The 19,321-nt window shown below is 47.5% G+C and overlaps 1 protein-coding gene across 1 annotated transcript in view; it reads right to left on the reverse strand.

The window, feature by feature from the left end:
* Nucleotides 1–19,321, reverse strand: part of CHCHD2 (coiled-coil-helix-coiled-coil-helix domain containing 2) — a 108,715-nt gene that overhangs the window by 36,757 nt on the left and 52,637 nt on the right. Inside the window, exon 3 of the mRNA XM_069614872.1 lies at nt 17,541–17,697. Coding sequence (XP_069470973.1) covers nt 17,541–17,697 — 157 coding nt within the window. The remainder of the gene's footprint in view (nt 1–17,540; nt 17,698–19,321) is intronic.

Raw genomic sequence — 19,321 nt, forward strand, 5'->3', positions numbered from 1 at the left:
GGGGGGGGGGGGGGGGGGAGTGGCGTCCTGTGAACTTTGCAAATACCACATTTAGGTTCTACCCTGGAGGCGGGTTTGAAATGTGAAGGTGGAGTCTTTTGACCCCCTCCATGAATGCCTTAATGACAGGGATCTTCCACCAGGACAGCTCACTTTGAGAAGTGGTGTACGTGGATAGAACTAAGTGAACTTTGATTTGAGTTAAAATCTAGCCCCAAGTCTATTAAGTGGTGAATGTAATGGAGAATGTGTGATGGAGTACATTCTATTGGGTTTATTTATTTTGACTGGCACCATATTACAAGTCTTTTCCACTTGTTAACATAACGAGTGTCTGGTTTGCATGCCTCCGAGGTTGTCCATACACCTTTGAGGTGGTTTTAACATGGCCAAATTCTATGACTTCGGGAGCCAAGATGCCAAGTGCATAGACTGAGGATGTGGGTGTAACGTTGTTCCCCCATGCTGTGCAAGCATGGTGTAGGGCCAGTTTGCGCAGATGTGGAAACCACGGTCTAGCCCACATAGGAGCAATTAGGGTTAGGGTCACTTGTTCCTAGATCATCTTGTTAACCATTTTGCTCAGTAGCAAAGTCGGGAGAGAACAGTAGGCAAGTTTACCTGACCAGTTGTCATGGTCATGAAGTCAGGGGCACAGGCATGCAGGGGTTGCATACACAGGAGACCTGGGTGGACACTGTCCTGGCGCCTTTGGCACCAAGCTCATGAACAAAAGTAAACAAGAACATCCATTTAACACCAAAAAGCTTTCATTATGGACATAGCACAGATGCATTAACCTTGAACATTACATCCATTAAGCAGGATGCATTAACCTTGAACATTCCATCCATTAAGCAGACCCAAGTGTATTCTTGGGTGTGGCTGCTAATGGATTGCCTTCGCAGGTGCTCACTCTCTAGGAGTGGCAGGTAAACCGGCCCCAATTGGCGTGCCCATGATCTCAGCTATATAAGCTGCCCCGATTCGCAAGAGACGCTCCGCATTATTCTGCACGTGCAAGCAGCTTAACGCTCACTGTCGCCTCAGGTCAGACTAACCTTTGAAGATCCTGCTTCCTGCCAGCATACCTACCAACTGGGGGAAGCTGTTCTTACCTGTGCATCTCTTCGGCAAACCAAGTATTCATCTTTACACTGAACGCCAAAAATCTTCATCTTGGCATCGCAGCACGACACTCCAGCAGCGCCTGCATGAAAAACAGAAGAGAGAAGGTTAGACATCGAAAAAATTGTCAGTTTAAGGCTGCACTTTGCCATACTTCGCGCTTTCCTTAAACCATCTCTTACCTGCTGTCGAACATTGTGGTAGCATGTCATGATGCTCGCTCCCGGGGAGCCGGTTCAAGCCCTGCGTCCCCGAAAGTGGACATCCAGTCCCCAAGAAAGGACCCAGCAACCCCATATAGGGGCCCTTTGGACAGTGTCCTGGCGCCTATGGCACCAGGCTCATTATGGAAGTGCTTGGGTGCACTTACCTGATGCAGACCATGCTGCAGGATCCTGGCCACCTTGAGGCCTGAAAGGAACTACTTTACCTGTGGGACTAATTTACCATCCGGGCGTGGTCGGGGAAGGATACATACCTGGAACTTCTTCCAAGGCGATTTAAACCCCACCCGAACAGCCACACGTGCTTCGCGTTGTTCTGCATCTAGCAGCTGGACGCTCACCGTGTCTGATCCTGCATCCTGACTTCTGCCATGCCTGCCAGCAACCTGGATCACCTGCAAAGGAAGAGAAGAAGAGAACAGAAGGAAAAGTCCTTACCTGCTAAATCCGCATCCCGGAGACATCTCGCCGACAATCCTGAAAAGGAAGACTTATTTAAAAGCTCATCGCGTCGATCGCTGCAGCGCCGCATTCCACTCACCTTTATAGGGCGCCTCCATGTTCAGCAGCGATCATCCGGATTCGCAGTCACGCCCCAGCGCCTAGGGAGAAAAAGACCAGAACAAAAGGTGAGAGAGAGAAGGGAATATGGAAAGCTAAATCTCCATGTTAAGACTTACCTGTTGATTCATTCCCTCTTCATTTCGGGTCCGCGCCGCATCCTGGCATTTCTGGACCCCGGCCCCTAAGGGGAAAAAGAGACATCAGCGTTAATGAGCGAATGAAAAGACATTACCAAAAAACGCCCATTAAAGACTTACCTGATTTCTACAAGGATTTCACCTCTCATCTCGGGTCGGTGCCTGTTCCCCGGCATTCCGTACCCCGGCCCCTATGGGGAAAAAGACACTAGCATTAGTACATTAATGCATGGACACAAGGGGAACCTCTTATCAAAAAACTTACCTGGAAGCCAAGCAAGTTTGGTTCTCACCAATCCGAAAATCCAGTGAAGTAACTGGATACCAACGCGCCCCTGCATCAGAAGCAGGATGGAGAGCTGGTCCTTCCAGACCCTAAGGTGAGACGCTACGCGGAATCACAGAAGGGTTTCGAGGAGGGTGAGAGAGGAAAGTGGGAGGCTGATTGCATTACCCCGCAGACAGTTAATCCCCTATTTTCGCCTACAGAAGGATACTCCTGCAAGCCAGATTTGGGGGCCCGGTCCAGTCCGTCTTCCGAACCCTGCGCATCACCTTAGAAGAGGTCACAGCAGCGCGAACCAGGCCAGCGCCTCCGTGGGAGTCAGGTGAGCGTTACATAGCATCTATCTTCCATCCGGCCGCGGGGGGGGGGGGGGGGGGGAGAACCCCATATAGCAAAGATATTGTTTAGTAATAAGATCTGTAGTAAATCCATAGGCATCCTGTACAGCAAGCACCTGGTAAGAGGTTTCCAACCTGCTTGGGGGCTTTTATCTATGTTTTTTTAAGTGGAAATTACAACTCGTTTTTTTTCTGCTGCTGTGCCAGTCTATTGTCAGTAGTTTCTCTGGCATGCAGTTGGTAACCCATAGGCATCCTGGTAATACGTTTCCAGCCTGTTTGGGGCCTTTTTGAAGGGTTTTATCTGTGTTTGAAGTGGATTTTACAAATAGTTTTTCTTCGGATTCAGCCTGCCTTGGGGGGGGGGGGGGGGGCGGTCTCCTTTGTTTCCTTCATACCCCTCCCCCCATACCCATGTTTGAGTGCAATTGGCCGAGGGAGTCAGGGTGCCTGTCCATTGTCTGTAGTTTCCCCTGTCGCAGTTAGTAATCCATAGGCCACAGCCTGCTTTAACTCCCTCCGATTAGCCTGTGTCCTTGGCCACATGACCAGGAAACACCATTCATCATCAGTCCTCCCAGGGCAGCCTTGACCGGGGCAACCCTCGGCTAATGGCCCAGAGGCAAAGGGCAGCTCTCGAAGAAGCAGCTCCACTCTGGGTTTGCCCGGGACGCCTGATGCAGGCAACCTACAGTGATGGGTAAGGTAGGTGCGGGTGAGAAGTACAGCCATTAATCTACTCCAGAAAACCTCCCCTATTCATTACCTGTTATCAAGCCTAATTGAGTAAGGTACCCATTTTGGCACTCAGTCCAAGTGTATAAAATAGATATACTCCAGATGGAGCCTAAATTACTTACGGTAGTCATACCTCATGCCCGAACTGTTGGTATAACTTTGTTACATGTCCATGCTGCGCTCTGGGATAGAACTGCGCTGCGCCCCATAGTTAATCATGTTCGGCACCAAAACCGATTTGTATTGAATGTTGCCATGCTCTACATTTAGCCATCGTAAGGCGATACGGGCGGGAAGCACAACCATTTCTGTGCTCCAGAAACCCAGCCACTTCACACTGCTACTACTCTGTACACGGTGCTGACATAGTTGGCCTTCCAGTTGAATTGCGCTACCCTCCATAATCAGGAGTTGTGATACACCTCATAGTTGGCCATTTTACTGATTTGTGGAGAAAATGTGTTGCACCTGCCATGTATACTGAAGGTAGACGTCATTCAGAATTTAGATTTAGCAGGAAATTAAATTTGTTGTGCCAAATGTATTTTGGGGGCAGGAAATGTGTTAGACATATTAGGAAAAATAGCAATGCATTTCATTTGGATAGATCTGTGAAGATTAGCCATGCGTCACATCTAGATAGAATTGTGAAAATTAGCCATGGTGCTCTCTGATCAACGCATGCTACCCTGATCTGCCTCGGAATTGATGCCATGAACTCTGTCACCCGGGGCACAGTATCAACTATGTTTGGGTGGGACTTCTTTCTCTTGCAGATATGCACTACGCTCTGCAACCAGATGAGCTCCCTGAAACTCTTAGCTTGCGGAAGGGACAACGATACGATATAATGCAGCAATTCAAACCATAAACTATGACAGGAATAACCACCAACCCGCTATAAAGAATTACGTGTTATCCGGAAAATGGGCCCACTGGCACTTATAACCAAGCTTCAGCAATAGACTGACTCTGTTCCATCTCAAGGGAATATGCTCCGAATCAGGCCAGGAATATGGCAACGCACGCTCCTGCAAGTGAAATCGAGGTGCTGCCACCCGTCATCAATACACTCAACGCACACCAGATCAGGAACACTACAACCCCCGCTGCATATATACCGCTGCCAGTTCAGACACACTGCATACATCATGACCGGATCTGTGGCCTGCCCAGTCTTCATACCTAGGATGAACTTGTATGTCCAATAGAACAGAACTGAAGTAACGTACACCGAGAAGGTGGCACCCAATAAGCAAACTACATACCCAACAAGACACAGATGACCATAGTGGCTGTTGCTGGTCCCACTGAACACCAATTATTGAATCTAGCTAGGACTCGTAAGTCTGATAGAACAGAACTGGGTGTACCTGTACAATGAGAAGGTTCTTCCTAATAAACATGGCAGACTGAACGAGACTGGAATGACCATAGACCTGTAATTCAATTAACCCAATATAAATTAGTAATCAGCACAAACTCTGCGCTGGACTGAAAATCTCTCCTGGCGAACCAATGCTCCAAACCTTTAGAATAGATACAATTAGCTCATTGGGTACTGGAAGGTAATCTGAAATAGGGTTCTCCAACCATTCTGCACAGACACTCACACATACCGATATGCTCACTCTCTCCTCTACACCAACAAACAATAGAATGCAGCTATTACCCCCCACACCCCCCCAATCTCGATTTTGGCCTAGCCTCACACATACCTACACGCCTCCATGAACACCTCAACCATCTTTAGAACGCAGCTGTACCCTATAGGCATTGGGGGGGGCGGGAGCTGCGCATATCTCATACACATACTCCACCACTGCCAGAATGCAAACTCAGAAGTCAACAGTCTTGCTGCACACATTCTACTGACCTCATACAACCACTGCACCACACCTAGCATGCAGCTACATACCACATAAACCGCACTGGCTGCACACAAGCACCATTTACTACCCTAACCACTGACCTGGACTAGGGTCCACAAGGGCGGTCCACCCACAGTGCTTTGAGATCATACCAAATGGTATAAAAACGCTATTGAGGGGGGAGAGGAAAAAAAGGCCCCCTGCTAGTTTATATAAAACATGGCAGTTGTGCTGCCAGTGAGACTGATCTGTTCGACAGTGCACTTGGAAAGCTTACAGTGCTTTGAGAATTTACAGAAAGTTATGAGGTGTTACGCTGTGATCTGTGTCTTCAGGCCATGCGCTGAAGATAATGGGCTCTCCACCCAGTGAGTGATGAGTCTGTTGTGACTACTGCTTGCACTGTAAGGTTGTGAAAAGGTTTTTGTTTTTTCCTTTATCCACCAGTGTTGTGCTTGTACTGGAGTTAGCGAAACAACCACTAGATTGTCCCACTGACCACTTGCCACTAACCATTCTTGTTAGTGAACTAATGTTCACTAACCATTCTTGCATTGGACGCATGAGACCAGGTAAATGCATGATGCCATCATCCCGAGCAAGCGCATTGCTTTGCGTACGGTTATTTGGCAACCAGCTAGATACTGGAGGTATTTGCAGCAGTATGTTTTGCACACTTTTGTTTGACGGAAAAATAGACCCTCTTCTGTTTTTATGACAGCTCCTAGGACTAATTGGTCTTGCTTGGGACGACACTATTTTTTTCTCGTTGATTGAGAATCCCAAATGGAACAGGAGATAGACTGCGCTCTGGGTATTTTGCTTGCAAATTTGGGGGACGGGGTATTCCCTTGTTATCAGCCAGTCGTCCAGTTAAGGGTACACTGGGATTGACTCTCTGCGTAGTTGCACTGCCACTACTGCTAGTACCTTTGTAAATACTTTTGGAACGGAGGCTATGCCGAAGGGTAGTACCTGGAATTGGTAGTGTTGGTTCGGTATTTTGAAAACGCTTCTGTGTGCTGGGAAGATTAAAATATGAAAGCATCTTTCATACCCAAGGTTGCCATGTAGACCCCTGTTTTAGCAGTGGGATTACCTCCTGTAAAGCTGTCTTGTGGAATTTGTGTGGCTTGACACAGGTGTTCGCAGGGCGCAGGTCTAAGACAGGGCGCATTCAGTCTTTTTCAGAACAAGGAGGTACACTGACTAAATACCCTTGTTTACCTGGTTTGCCGGGACCATTTCTATGGCATCCTCTTCCAACAGGATACATGGTTCTTTCTGGGAGGTGTGCCTTTGTCTTTGCGGTTGGTTGGCAGGTGTTTGAATCAGCTTCACACAATACCCCTCCTGCCACAGTGGAAAGTACCGACTTGTCTGAAGCAATCCCCTCCCATGTGTGATATTGATATTTTATTTCTATCGTGCTCGTACATAAGTGTTTCAGAGCGCAAAGAAAAGTGTAGTCGGCATGTGGGTAAAGTGTGAAATACAACCTCCTACTGGAGTGGCATGGGAGGGATCCTGTAGCGAGTGGACAAAGCTTAAGAGGTTGGGGGGTGCTGAGCCCACCCTAGAGGAGGATTTGCCCATACTTTGAGACCATCTTTGGCCCATTTGAAAACCCTGCTGTGAGGATTGCCCCAGTGACAAACCCCAGGACGAACCGTGACTAATTTGAGGACCGTTGGGAGTTTTGCCCACTGAAATGAGTTAGAGGCACCCCCTTTTTGTTGGCGAGTTGCTCTAGGGATTGAGGGCATCATATTCCTCTTTTGCGCTCGAGAGCATCCTCCTCTGCTTTGCCAAACAAAGCGTTGGATTCAAGGGGCATGTTTAGGAGTGTGGCCTGGGTTTCAAGTTTGAAGCCCGATTTCCGTAGCCAAGCAAATCAGTGAGCCTTCTACCACAATTCTCCCTGTATGGTCTGCTGCGTCGAAGTTGTTTTTGAGGATGTAGTTGGCTACTTGTTCCCCTCTGCGACAGTGAGCAAGAGCTGTGTTGTTAGCAATTCGTTTGGTAGGCTGCAGAGGAAGCTACCTTCCTTCTCCAGGGTGTAGATTTTCTTACTCGCCTTGTCAGGAGGGGCTTCGACAGAGGCCAGAGGGGTTCCCGTCTCCTTTCTTGTAGTAGTGACTACCAAAGACTCCGGTAGTAACGGCCCCCTAATATATAAGGTGTCTGGTCTTTCTTGTGAGCCTTGCGTGGTGTGGTAATAAGTATCTTGCCCTAGGTCCTGATGAAAGGTGGTAGCCTGAATGGTCTCAATTGGGCAGGCTCTTTTGGCGGCAGGCAGAGAGACTGCTGACTGCTCTGAACGGCTACTCCCCCGCTCTGTGGGGTTCCCTGAAGATTTGAGGACCTCGGGGTGGTCAAAGAAATTGAAATTAATAAGAGGACACTGTCCTCATAACTTTATCAAATTGCTCTGTGGTCGACTGAGGAGCTTGGTACTACAGAGGGAGTAGCATGTATAAATGGGAGCTCTGGGACAGGGGGGTTATCTTATGGTGCACAGACCCTGAAAAAGTGCCCCCTGGGGTAGTGGAATTCCTGCTTCTAGTAGTGGAGTTTTTCCTCCAGGGACGTGGAAGATTTGTGGTCTTTCGATGTTCGGTCCTATAATGGTGTGTCAGGAACGTGTTTTTTATTTTTATAAACTCGCTCATTTTCAAGCTTTTTGTGCCTTTTTTGTAGGCAGTCGACGCATCTTTCGACGCCCGGTCGTCGGCATCGGACGACGTTTTAGGTTTACACGCAGTTTCGGAAACTGACTTCAACATCTGTTTCAGGGGGCCTGTCGTGTTGTGATCGGGACCACGATGGCCCAGAGGACAGGGAAAGTTCTGACCTCCCCTTCCACGCAGAGTGTGGCCCATCGGTCTGTGGTGTGATCGACCTTCAGGCATGGGAGGTGTGCTTAGTGTTCCGAGACTTGGTAGTGTTTGAGTCGTGGCGTCGTCCTTGTACCAGAACCGCCGGCCTGCCTGGTGGCGTCAGGGGCGCGCACACACACGGGAATCCGATGGATCCCGATCGCCTTCACTTAAGACGTTGATGCTGCCGCCGCTGGAGGCTCCATCGACATCCATGGCGGCCTCAGCCTGCATGGCATGGTGGGCCCAGCAGTGTTGCAGTCCTTTAGGCCTGAATGGTTTGCAACACTTTGTGCTGTCCCTGAGCGTGATCCCTGGAGAGACAAAGATTGCACACCCGGTGCTAATCTTTCCATGGAAAATTCCTATTGCAGGAAGGGAAAAATGTAAACGGTGCGTTCACCATGATGTAAGGGGGTGGCAGCCTGGGAAAATAGGTGGAAGGAAAGGGGAATATACATTCTCTTAATGAGACTAGAATATGAATCGTCACCGCTCTTCCTACTGTGCAGGTGCGAGACTCGGTGGCACTTCAGAGGCCGTAGAGAAAGGAACGTCAAGACGGTGTTGCTGTCGACGATTCAAAACTCGTCCTTGAAGCAGTCGCTGAAGATCTTGCAGTGATCGGATATCGAAAGGAGAAAGAAATACTAGAATGCAACTTTTTTCTAAATAAGGGTGTCAGTCAAGCAGGAACTCCGGGTTATGCATCAGACTATGATGGCGGAACAAAACAACCTTGAGGTTCCTCAACGCGTGAAGGACCATGTGTACAGTAGACATCCCACTAGGGATAGTATTACTGGCACGCCCCGTCAACGTCCCTTTTGTAGTTTCGAAAACAAAAACTAATACTTCGCAGTTACCACTAAATGACAGCCTTTGCATAGCATATGATCTAAGCAGATTCCACAAGCCTCGGAAATAAATACATCATGCATTACTTACAGTAATACCATGTCTAATGATTGTATCTGCTTAGATTCACATGCTGTGCATATAGTATGACATTTAGTGGTAATCGCGAAGTATTGCATCTTGTCTTTCGAGGATCGAAAGGGGACGTAGACATGGGCGCGCTTAGAATACTATCCCTAACTTGACATGTAGTGTACCCAAAATCCCTCATGCGTCAAGGTCCTTCCGGTTGTGTTTTTTCTGCGGTGAGGGAACCTTATGACTATCGTGAGCGAGTACAGATAGAGAGAAAGTAATAAGATGTCCACGCTCCTCGAAGGATGGGCGCATGTGAATCTAAGCAGATACAATCATCAGAAATGCTATTACGGTAAGTAATGCAGGTCTTCTGATGCTTGTGAATCTGCTTAGAAATCACATGCTGTGCATAGACTTGCAAGCAGTACCCAGAGTTGGTGGTGGGATGAGAAGGAACAGTAGTAAAGAGGTCATAGCACTGCTTGTGCCACCTGAGAATCAGACCTAGAGCGAGTATCTAGGCTGTAGTGTTTCGTAAGGTGTGTATAGAACTCCAGGTTGCTGCCGCAAATGGACTTAAGAACATTTGCAATGAATGCTATGGAAGCCCCAGTGCCCAGAGTAGTGTGCACTCTAGACTTGAAGGGCAGGTCTCTCTTGGCAAGGGTGTAGCAGAGTGTGATGCATTTTACAATCCACTTTGAGATGGCTGTTGTACAGACAAGGTCCCCTTCTCTACCAGCCGCCACTGAAACAAATGTTTTCCTTAATGGTTTAGTCTTTTCCAGATCATATATGACGGCCCTGGGCCCATCAAGTGTGTGTAGGCTTCTTTCTGCCATGTTAGTGGGGTTCTGGAAGAAGGTGGGTAGTTCCACTGATTGGTTCACATGGAACTTGAAATGAATTTAGGCGCAAACCGTGAGCGAGTGTGCAGAACCACCTCGTCTTTGTGAATTGTGGCAAATGGGTCTGGACCTGAAATGGCCCGTAGTTCACCAACTCTTGTTATTGAAGTGACTGCCACTAGGAAGGCAGTCTTGTAAGTGAGTGCTTTAAGGCTAGCCTTATGCAAAGGTTCAAAAGAAGATCCCATTAATCTAGTTAAAACCACATTTATGTCCCATCCTGGAGCTGTGTTAGAAATAGGGGTTGAAGTCTTAACCCTTCCATAAATTCCTTGATGACTGGAACCTTCCACCACGACACCTTTTTCTGGGACGTAGTATAAGCTGAAAGTGCAGCTAGGTGTACCTTCAGGGAATTTAAAAAAAAAAAAAAAAAAACAGACCAAGTAGGAGTCCGGTATAAGATGTGTTAGTGAGCAGTCTATGGGATCGATACTCTTAGAATAAAGTGTTTGCACTTATTGATAAGCAAAGTCTGATGTTAGGCTTTCTAGCCTCCTAAAGTATGTCCATGCATCTGAGAAAGTTGGAGGTGCCCGAACTCTAGGACTCCAGGAGCCAGGCCGCCAAGTTGAGTTTGCGTGGACAAATTTCCCCGACCATGTTATCCAGAGACCGTTCCCCCTTGGAGGCGTAATCTGCGCATTGCCCTTTCTCCAGAGTTGCAAATAAGTCGGTCTCTGGGAAGCCCCATTCCGCGAAGACAAGGTCTTCGTTTAATTGCCATTCATACTCTGTGGGTAGTGGGAACTCTCTGCTGAGCAAGTCTGACAGAAGATTGAGTTCACCTGCAACGTGTTGAGACAGGAGGAACATCTTGTGTTTGAGAGGCCACTACCAAATGTTCGGAGACAGTTTGGATATCCCTGGAGAATGTGCCTCCCTATTTGTACGGATAATACATGGCCGTGGTGCTGTCCTTGAGGACCAGTTTCGTCTACTACTGTAGTTGCGTTTGAAACGCCTTCAGGGCCTTGAACACTGCTAACAACTCCAACAGGTTTATGTGGTTGGATGCTACTGCTGGGGAGTAAACAATGTGCACTGTGTGAAGGAGTGTAGGAGGTGAGCCTCCCCCCCCCCCCCAAAGTCAGAAATGAGTCTGTAGTGAGTGGCTTCTACTGCAGGGGTGGTGAAGGTCTTCCCCTTCAAGAGGTTTTCCCCTCGACCACCACTGCAGAGAGAGAACGAGGGCTGCCGAGACAACCACTAGATTGACCCATTGTCCACTGGACTGATACCATTGGCTGTTGAACCACTCTTGCATGGGGCGCATGCGAAAAATGTGCATGTGGGACTAAGTAAATGCAGGAGGCCATCATCCCTACCAGTCGCTTGGCTTTCACCTTGCAACTGGCCGTCTTCTGTCCGAATTGGAGACCTCCCCCTCCCCCCCAAACCCCCCCAGAAATTGTTTGACTTGGCTGGTGTCTAGGCTGGACTTCTTTATTGAAAATCCCAGACTGAAGAGTAAATCTACCGTTTTATGGGTGTTTGATAGGCATGTTCCATACAAATCCCTGGTTATTATCCAGTCGTCGAGGTAAAGATAGACTGGAATGGACTGCCTGCACAGGGGACACGCTACTACCGCCAGCACCTTTGTAAAAACCCTTGGGGCTGAGGTAATGCTGAAGGGGGGGGGGGCACCAAGAGTTACCCCCCCTTGCTGCTGATAGGGTGTTTGTGTAATCTGGTTTAGAGACCTTAAGGTTTCATGATCCTTTTTTGCTGTCTCTAAAGCCACATCCACCGCCTTTCCGAACAGGTTTGTTTCTTCTACCGGCTTGTTAAGGAGGGATGCCCGGGTTTCAGGTTTAAATCCTGCGTTTTTTGTGCTTTTTTAGCAAGCTACCTTGGGCCAGTGTCTGTCCCGCTGTTTCTGTAGCATCCAGGGTATTTTTGAGGTTGTTCGGTTTGACCTGCCTCCCCTCCGACACAAGTGCCAGGAGGCGCGATCGTATTGGCTCTAGGACTTCTTGCAGGCCCTCCTGGAGCAAATTCCACTGGACATCGCTGTAGCTAGCCAGCAATGTGGCGTTAGCTATCTCAGTGGAGTAGGCTGCCGATGTAATGCGCTTCAAGGGAATATAGCTTAGTGCAATCCTTGTCTGGCGGTGCCTCAGCAGTAGACAAGGATACTCCTGCTCTCGTCCTAGTGACCACTAGGGAGTCGGGAGTGGCATGTCCCCGGCTAAATAGAGGGTCTGTTGGAGGGGCTAAGAAGCTTTGACCTGTGGGTTTACAGCTCTTGTTTCTTTTAAAATGTCCTCTACAAAAAAAGGCAAATAAATAAATCTGTGTCTTGTAATGTGTTCAGCTGTTTATTATTATTGTTTTTTTTTTTAAGAATAGCATGAATGCCATCTGGTCTTCGATAGGCGAGGCTTGCCTTTGAGGGGATAGGGGGATGTTGGGGGGGGGGGAGGGGAGGGGGGGGGGGAGGGGAGGGGAGGGGAGGATCTATTTACAGTGTCTGGACAGTGACCGCTATGGTGCCTCACCTACCGGTTGCTCATCACCCCAATCTGGAGACTGATCTATTGTTTCAATGTGATTCTCTCCCTGATCATGGGAGTCCTGATGGACATACTCTGGTTCAGTTAGGTCAAACACCATGAGGGAAATGACTGGAAGTGGTTTGGACCTTGGACAAAGTAAGGTAGGACTCTTCCTCTCTTGGCCTTTTAGGGGCGATACATTTTTCAGAAAAATCCACAAACTTAGAAAGTTTGTTCATGTAGCCCTCAAACAAATCTATGGTCCATAACTATGAACCAGAGGGTTCTGGAGGGTGAAAAGGACTCTGGTCTCTAGGTGGTCGAGATTTGTCAGCTAGTTGACTTGGGTCACTAGGTGGTTGAGATGTGTCTGCCAGTGTCTTCGACGGGGTTTGGGAACCCTCAGGGTATTCACGACCCTATAGATGTCTGGCTGTTTCCTTCAACGTGTCTTTAGGCCCATTTGCGGCTGAGATGATTTTCACGAGACTTGGTGCTGATGTGCTCTTCTGAGGCCTCTCTGTACTTTTATGACGTGCTGATGCCCTTCTGACTTGTATGCCAGGATGCATGCAGTATGATGGTTGCGGGGAGGGTGGCTGATCATGGGGATTGGCGGGTTACGGCGTTCCCGTTGGCGTCTGTGGCCTTCCCAACTCTGTCGAGGAGGCTCGGGGGGGTTGTGTGCTTAGCTCTACATGGTGTGTGTCCTTGTCGCCAAGGGGTATCCTCCCCATAGCAGAACCGGTAGCCTTCCGGCTGGGGACAAGCATCGCAGAATCTGCCTGTTCTGCAGAGAGGTCAATGGCCTCCGAGCCATGGCTGTCGCTTACATCCTCGTCACTCGAGGCGCCTGTGTCAGCGGGGGAGCTCCTCTCGGACTGCTGCGTGGCGTAGGCTGCCCACCGCTTTACTCGCCGTTCTTTTATCGTCTTCGGATGTAAAAGTTGTCAAGACCTGCAGGACTGCTCGTTGTGATCTCGAGGTAGACCTCTAGTGTGTTGTCTTTCCATGGATATTTTCCGTTGCAAGACGGGCAAAATTTAAAAAAGGAGTCATGTCCATAGCTCAGGTTAATAACGACAGCGAAACCAAAAGGGAAAAGGGAGGGGAGAAAGAAATGCGTTCTTGAAAAGAAACAGAACCCCGGGCCCCACTCTCCCTACTGTGTAGGCCTGGCCTGAGGGCCGAGGCCACGCAGTCGACAGCGTTGACTGGAGCACCAGCCGCCGAGATCTGCAGTGGTGTTTGGCATTGATTCTGAAGGTCGTGGACCAAGAAATATAAACAGCAATTGTCGAGCTCTGCATAAGGCGCCCACCTAGCTGGGCGGAAAAATATCTGAGTGACCTCGACATGCGAGGGATTTTGGGTACACTACACGTCACGTTAGGGATAGTGTTACAAGCACGCCCATGTTCACGTCCCCCTTTGATCCTCGAAAGACGAGATGCAATACTATACGATTACCACTAGATGTCAGACTATATGTACAGCATGTGATACTTGGGTAACTGTTCAGTGCCTAATGCTTTTTGTGTCTAAAGGTGCTTAAGCCTCTTTTGGTGTCAAAGCCAAAGAATTGCATTTCAAGGAAAAGGCACGGGTCTCTTTAGAAACCCAATCTCTCAACCAGGAACGGACATATTAGAATCTTTCTGGAAATGGGTTGCCACAGTTTAATTTTATTAGAGTCTTCTCCTAGGAGCACTCTCCCTATGGTGAAGATTGCCACCCAGAGACCATCGTTGATGGATTTCTTGTGTGAACGCCACAAAGTGTGCACTCGTACTAGCGCTACTGGTACTTCTTGTCGGTCTAAAGATCCTTCACTTTTCAGTTCCTCAGTCTCTGCGGAATCTAACCAACACCAAAGCCTTGATGGGAAAGAAGACGTTCCTTTCTAGTCGTTTAAGCTTGAAACTAACAAGCCAACCATTTTGTGTCGAAATCCCAGGACAGGCACAGATGCAGGGTTGCGTGTTTTAGCCTAGCTAAATGGTTACAACCCAGGCAGAACTTCGAGTGGGACAACTACAAAATCAAACACATGGACATCCATTTGTATACAACTGTATACAACCTGCTGAGGGTTGGGTTCATGGGAGATGAAAGTGGAACTAACATTCCAAATCCCCTGCCCCACCTCCAAAGTGGTCTGTATGGTTCGATGTCCAATAAAGAGGTACAGTAGTTTCCTCTCTGTGTGACTGAATCAATGGTGGTAAAAAACTAAGTACAATCTGCAGTGTGGGTTACATGGCGGCCATAAAAGGACAAGATACCTCTAGGTTCATGCCCCTTTTAATGTATGTTATAGTGCATTTGTATAGCGCCTTATGTACCAATGGTATTATCTCAAAGCACTGTGGGTTGAATGCCCTCTGGGACCGTGGTCCGTATCAGTTGAGAGAATAATGTAGCATAGTGCTTGCGTGCACTTGGTATGTGTGCAGTCGGTGCGGATTGCGCGTGTTGGCTTTGTTCTAGTGTTTGAGTGTAGTGCGGTGGATGTGAGAGATCAGTGTTAAGTGTGCAGCATGTAGAATGATCTCAGAGTCTGCATTCTGGCTGCCATGGAGCATGTGCAAGAGATGTGTGCCGATGGGCAGAACTTTTCGTGGGGTATAGCTGCAGTCTACCAGGTTGTTGAGGTGTTACATTTATGAGCGCAGTTAGGCCGAATTGATCGAGGGGGTGTAGTTGCGTTCTATTGTTTGTTGGTGTAAAGTTTGAGATTAATGGTAGGAATGACTATGCGATTACCGGTGGATGGCATCATATGGGATGATTACGGAGCTCGGTGCGCCGGGGGGAGTCTGCACTGGGGGTTTGTGGTAATGGATTTCACTGTAGAGTTGGCCTCGGGGGCCCATTTTCAGTTCCTTTACAAAATTTAAGGCTGGGTTGGCGAGTGCTTCAAGGTTATATATGATCTCTTGAGAGCGTTTGGCCAAGCATAGTTTCTGTCATGTCGGTACAGGGTTTATAGTCCTGGCTAGGGTCGCATCTATTGATACTATAGCACCAGAAAATATTTGGAGGCAGAGTTCGGTGCATGTAGACTTTAGCTACAAAAAGCAGGAAATGTGTCAGTCGCTGGGCCGATTTCAGTGTCATGACTACCCTGCTTTTCCGGGGTGAGAGTTAATTTATTGGTTTGTGGTATTCTATGGCTCGCATGTTCCGGTTCAGGTTAATGCTGGTTCTCACTGGACTTTGGTCGTTCTGGATTGGTTTATGGCCTCGAACAGATCTTTCATGGATTTGGGAAGAGTCATGTTTTTTACTGCTTTACGGAAAGGCCATGTAATCCTGAGTGGCAAATATGCGGAAGTAGCGAATTCCATAAGCTAGGTGCCAAGGTTGAGAAAGCTGAACCTCCCAGTCTAGCCGAGTTGGAGGCTGGGATCTTTAGCAGGAGGGTCGTGTTTGACCAGGCTGTGTGATGGCCGGTCGCGTATAGTCTTCTCTTGGGGGTCAAATGGGCCAGACTTGTGCACTGCTCGGTGTGCGATGCATAGGATTTTGCAAGAAGCTCTACGACCAATGGGAAGCCAGTGGAGAGCAGGTGAGCTGTGGTCTCTTCACCCAAGAGCAAGCAGGAGTTTAGCAGCTGCGTTTTGGACTCTTTGGAGTTTGTTAAGTTGGTATGACGAAGCGCCTAGATACATGGAATTCGCATAGTCTAGTCTGGGCAAGAGAATTAACAGAATGGCGGTCAATCTGTTGGGAAAGGAGAGATACAGGAAAATGTGTCTCAGCAGCCGTAGGTGGTAGTGACAGGATTTGGATATATTATTGACCTGGTGTGACAGGGTTCGGCCCTTATTGATCTGGTCGGACAGGGTTAGGCCCAAGTCCAATATGCATCCAAGGTTTTTGACTGTGTTATGGGTGGGGCGAAGTGCCGAGGGAGGGTGGCCATGGAGTGGTTGAGGGAGTAGAGCAGTGTTGCCACATACCAGGATTTCAGTTTTCCCCTGGTTGAGAAGGAGGTGGTTTCTAGTCATCCATTGGTCAATATCACTGAGGGAAGCTGCTGCTGAGTCAGGGGGGGTGACCCGAGCCTATTTTAGGGATTCTCAGGATAATTTGGGTTTTGTTGGCTTAATTGTAGCAGGTGAGGTTGTGCCTGCGGACGATCCCTGGCAGTCGGGTAATGTATGAGCAGAGGAAGTAAAAAAAAAAAAGAGGGTGGGGGGTGGGGGGTAGTGATTTGGTTTCTGTTGCTAAGGAATGAGGCAATCCAAGTGAGAGCCAGGTCTCGGATACCTTTTTAGTAGAGTCGGTTGAGTGGTTAATGGTGTCAAAGGCAGCTGAGAGATCAAGGAGAATCAGAGCAGCGAATCCTGCAGAGACTTTGAGGTCGTCCCAGATCAAGATCAGTGTCATTTCTGTTCCACGACGGGCTCGGAAACCAGAATAAGCAGGGTCTAGTAAGTTGTTGGATTCGACGAAAAGGTTGAGCTGAGAGTAGGCAGAGCGGTCAATGTCACTAGGAATATGGTGTTGGAGATGGACCTGTAGTTGGATGGCTGGATTAAGGCCTGCGTTTTTCAGAAGGAGTTTGCTGCGTTTTATGCAAATATTCCAGGTCAACCACTAGATGCCAACAAATAGAACAGATTCATGCTGCACAAATACATCAATGTAATGTGTTTAATGTATTAAACAGTGCCTAAAAGGGTGAGAAAAAAAGCCTATGGAACATCCCAACATCCAATGACTCGGCGCAGAGAAAACACAAAAGGCTCCTCCCAAGTAAGTTGTTGGTGGTCCTGTGCAATCATTTGTAGAAAGTTGGCAGGGCTGAAAAGGCGGTGCTTGAACCAAAACAAAAAGAATTCCACCTTACGTTTTGAAAGCTGCACAAACGATTTCAGCATTTAAAAGACACCTGTAGTGCCATCTGACCCGAATGCAAAGCAATATACAACACAACATTTGAAGCAAAGCCCAAGTGCAGGGGTTCAGACTAGTATGTTTAATACTTGCACTCTTATACACACACACACCACTTCACTTACCATTTGCAAACCTGCATTGCTTTAGCACTTCACTAAATCCTTCACAGAGCTTGAGGTCACTTTGATTTTGAGCACACTCTAGGAACTGCTTCATCTCATACTGACAAGGGGTGTACTGGGACTGTTGTTGGTACATTGGTTGTGCAGCTGGTGGTTCCTGGAGGAAACAAAAAAAAAAGTGTTTTAAAAATAGAAAATAACTTTCAGAATCATTCCCAATTATGTTAAATCAAAGAGTGATGTACGAAGGTTTGTTGAATACTTTTGCTAACCACCCCTTTTCTTGACCAGAGCGCTACCAAACTGGATCTAGCATCACTACCAGAGTAGTACTTCAGTAAGCTCCTGGATGAAGCAAGAAGCCGCATGGAGCAGTTGTGCTATGTGCTGAATCACGCTACAGGTTGCATTTTAAAATGAATAGTAGCTATACAACTAAATTTCATCAAAAATGCAGCTTTTGGTAGGACCCAAACACTATTTACTTGTTTTATATACCTGTGCATTCCCTGTGAGAAATGCTTTCATTTGTTAGGCTTTGGCTCCCAGTTGTCACATCAGCAACAGCAATGCAGCCAATATATGTTGCATCAAATGGGAATGATTGATTCACATAGCTTAGAGCTATGAAACACAAGCAGCCTGCAGCATATTCTTATAAATCACTTTAACATGACAGGAATTTGATATCAAACTGCATCAGGCGCTATATAATAAAAGATTAAAAGCAGATTTAAAATATGGAGCTTTATCATATGATATGAGACAAGATATGGTTAAACAGAAATGCAATAGTAAACTTTGAGAAAAGAGCCTAAATTGAACTCCCAACATACTCGAGGTTTCCACGAGGCATTTCAATATTTGGACATTTTAGGCAATACATGTTTGAGGCATTGGACGGTGCACATTGCATAGAAACGACAACAGCGTCACATGGGGCGTTGCACCTTACCATTTGGTGACTATCAGCTACAATGGCTTTGTTGGGCATTGGACACTGCAGTTGACGAGATGCGCTGAACAGATTCCCTTAGACAAAGCTTCAAAAGCACTCATGGTGTGGTAAGGGAGGGGTAGAGGTGGTAATTTCTGAATAGTCAGGAGGGGGAACGAAGATTTAGGAGGGAATTGAAGTGCAAAATGGAATGATCCAGTGAAGTATGGCTTGTACACAGATTACAGGCATTCAAAAGATCAGAAAATTCATATTTCCAGCCATCTGGTGAACTTCAAGTAGTCGGGTTACAAAAGGCAAGGGGTGGGGGGAGGGGGTTCATGCGGTGAAGAGCCCTAGGTTCAGACTCCTACCTCCCCCTCTCCCAAATTACCACAGTGGGTGAACAAAAACTGACTTTGTATTGGTTTCGATCTATGACAAGGTTTAGAGAAAATGGGCAGGGTTATGGCTTCAGCCCTGATGCTTCTACATGGCATAATGAAGCATTACAGATAGATAATAAATGTTTGAATTGGATCAGTTTGATACATAAAGGTATCCTGAGACTAGCAGATGTGATGGATGGAGACCGGCTGTTAGTTTTGAGGAATTACAGTGTAAATCCAGTTTGAGGCGGAATGAAAAGGATAGATACTTGGCTTTAGTTTCTATGATCAATATGAGAATGGATATAGCTGGTGGTTTTATTGGGAAGAAGCCGGAGATTAGTAAGTTATTAGAAGGTCAAGAATACAGTGCAAGTACTTACATGCAATTCATGCCTATTGATGAGAAACTCCAGTTTGCATGGTCTAGATTGAGAGAAACTTGGTCAGATGAT

Source organism: Ambystoma mexicanum, chromosome 9, assembly GCF_040938575.1.
Source record: "Ambystoma mexicanum isolate Mex_15411 chromosome 9, UKY_AmexF1_1, whole genome shotgun sequence".
In the NCBI taxonomy this organism is placed as follows: domain Eukaryota; kingdom Metazoa; phylum Chordata; class Amphibia; order Caudata; family Ambystomatidae; genus Ambystoma; species Ambystoma mexicanum.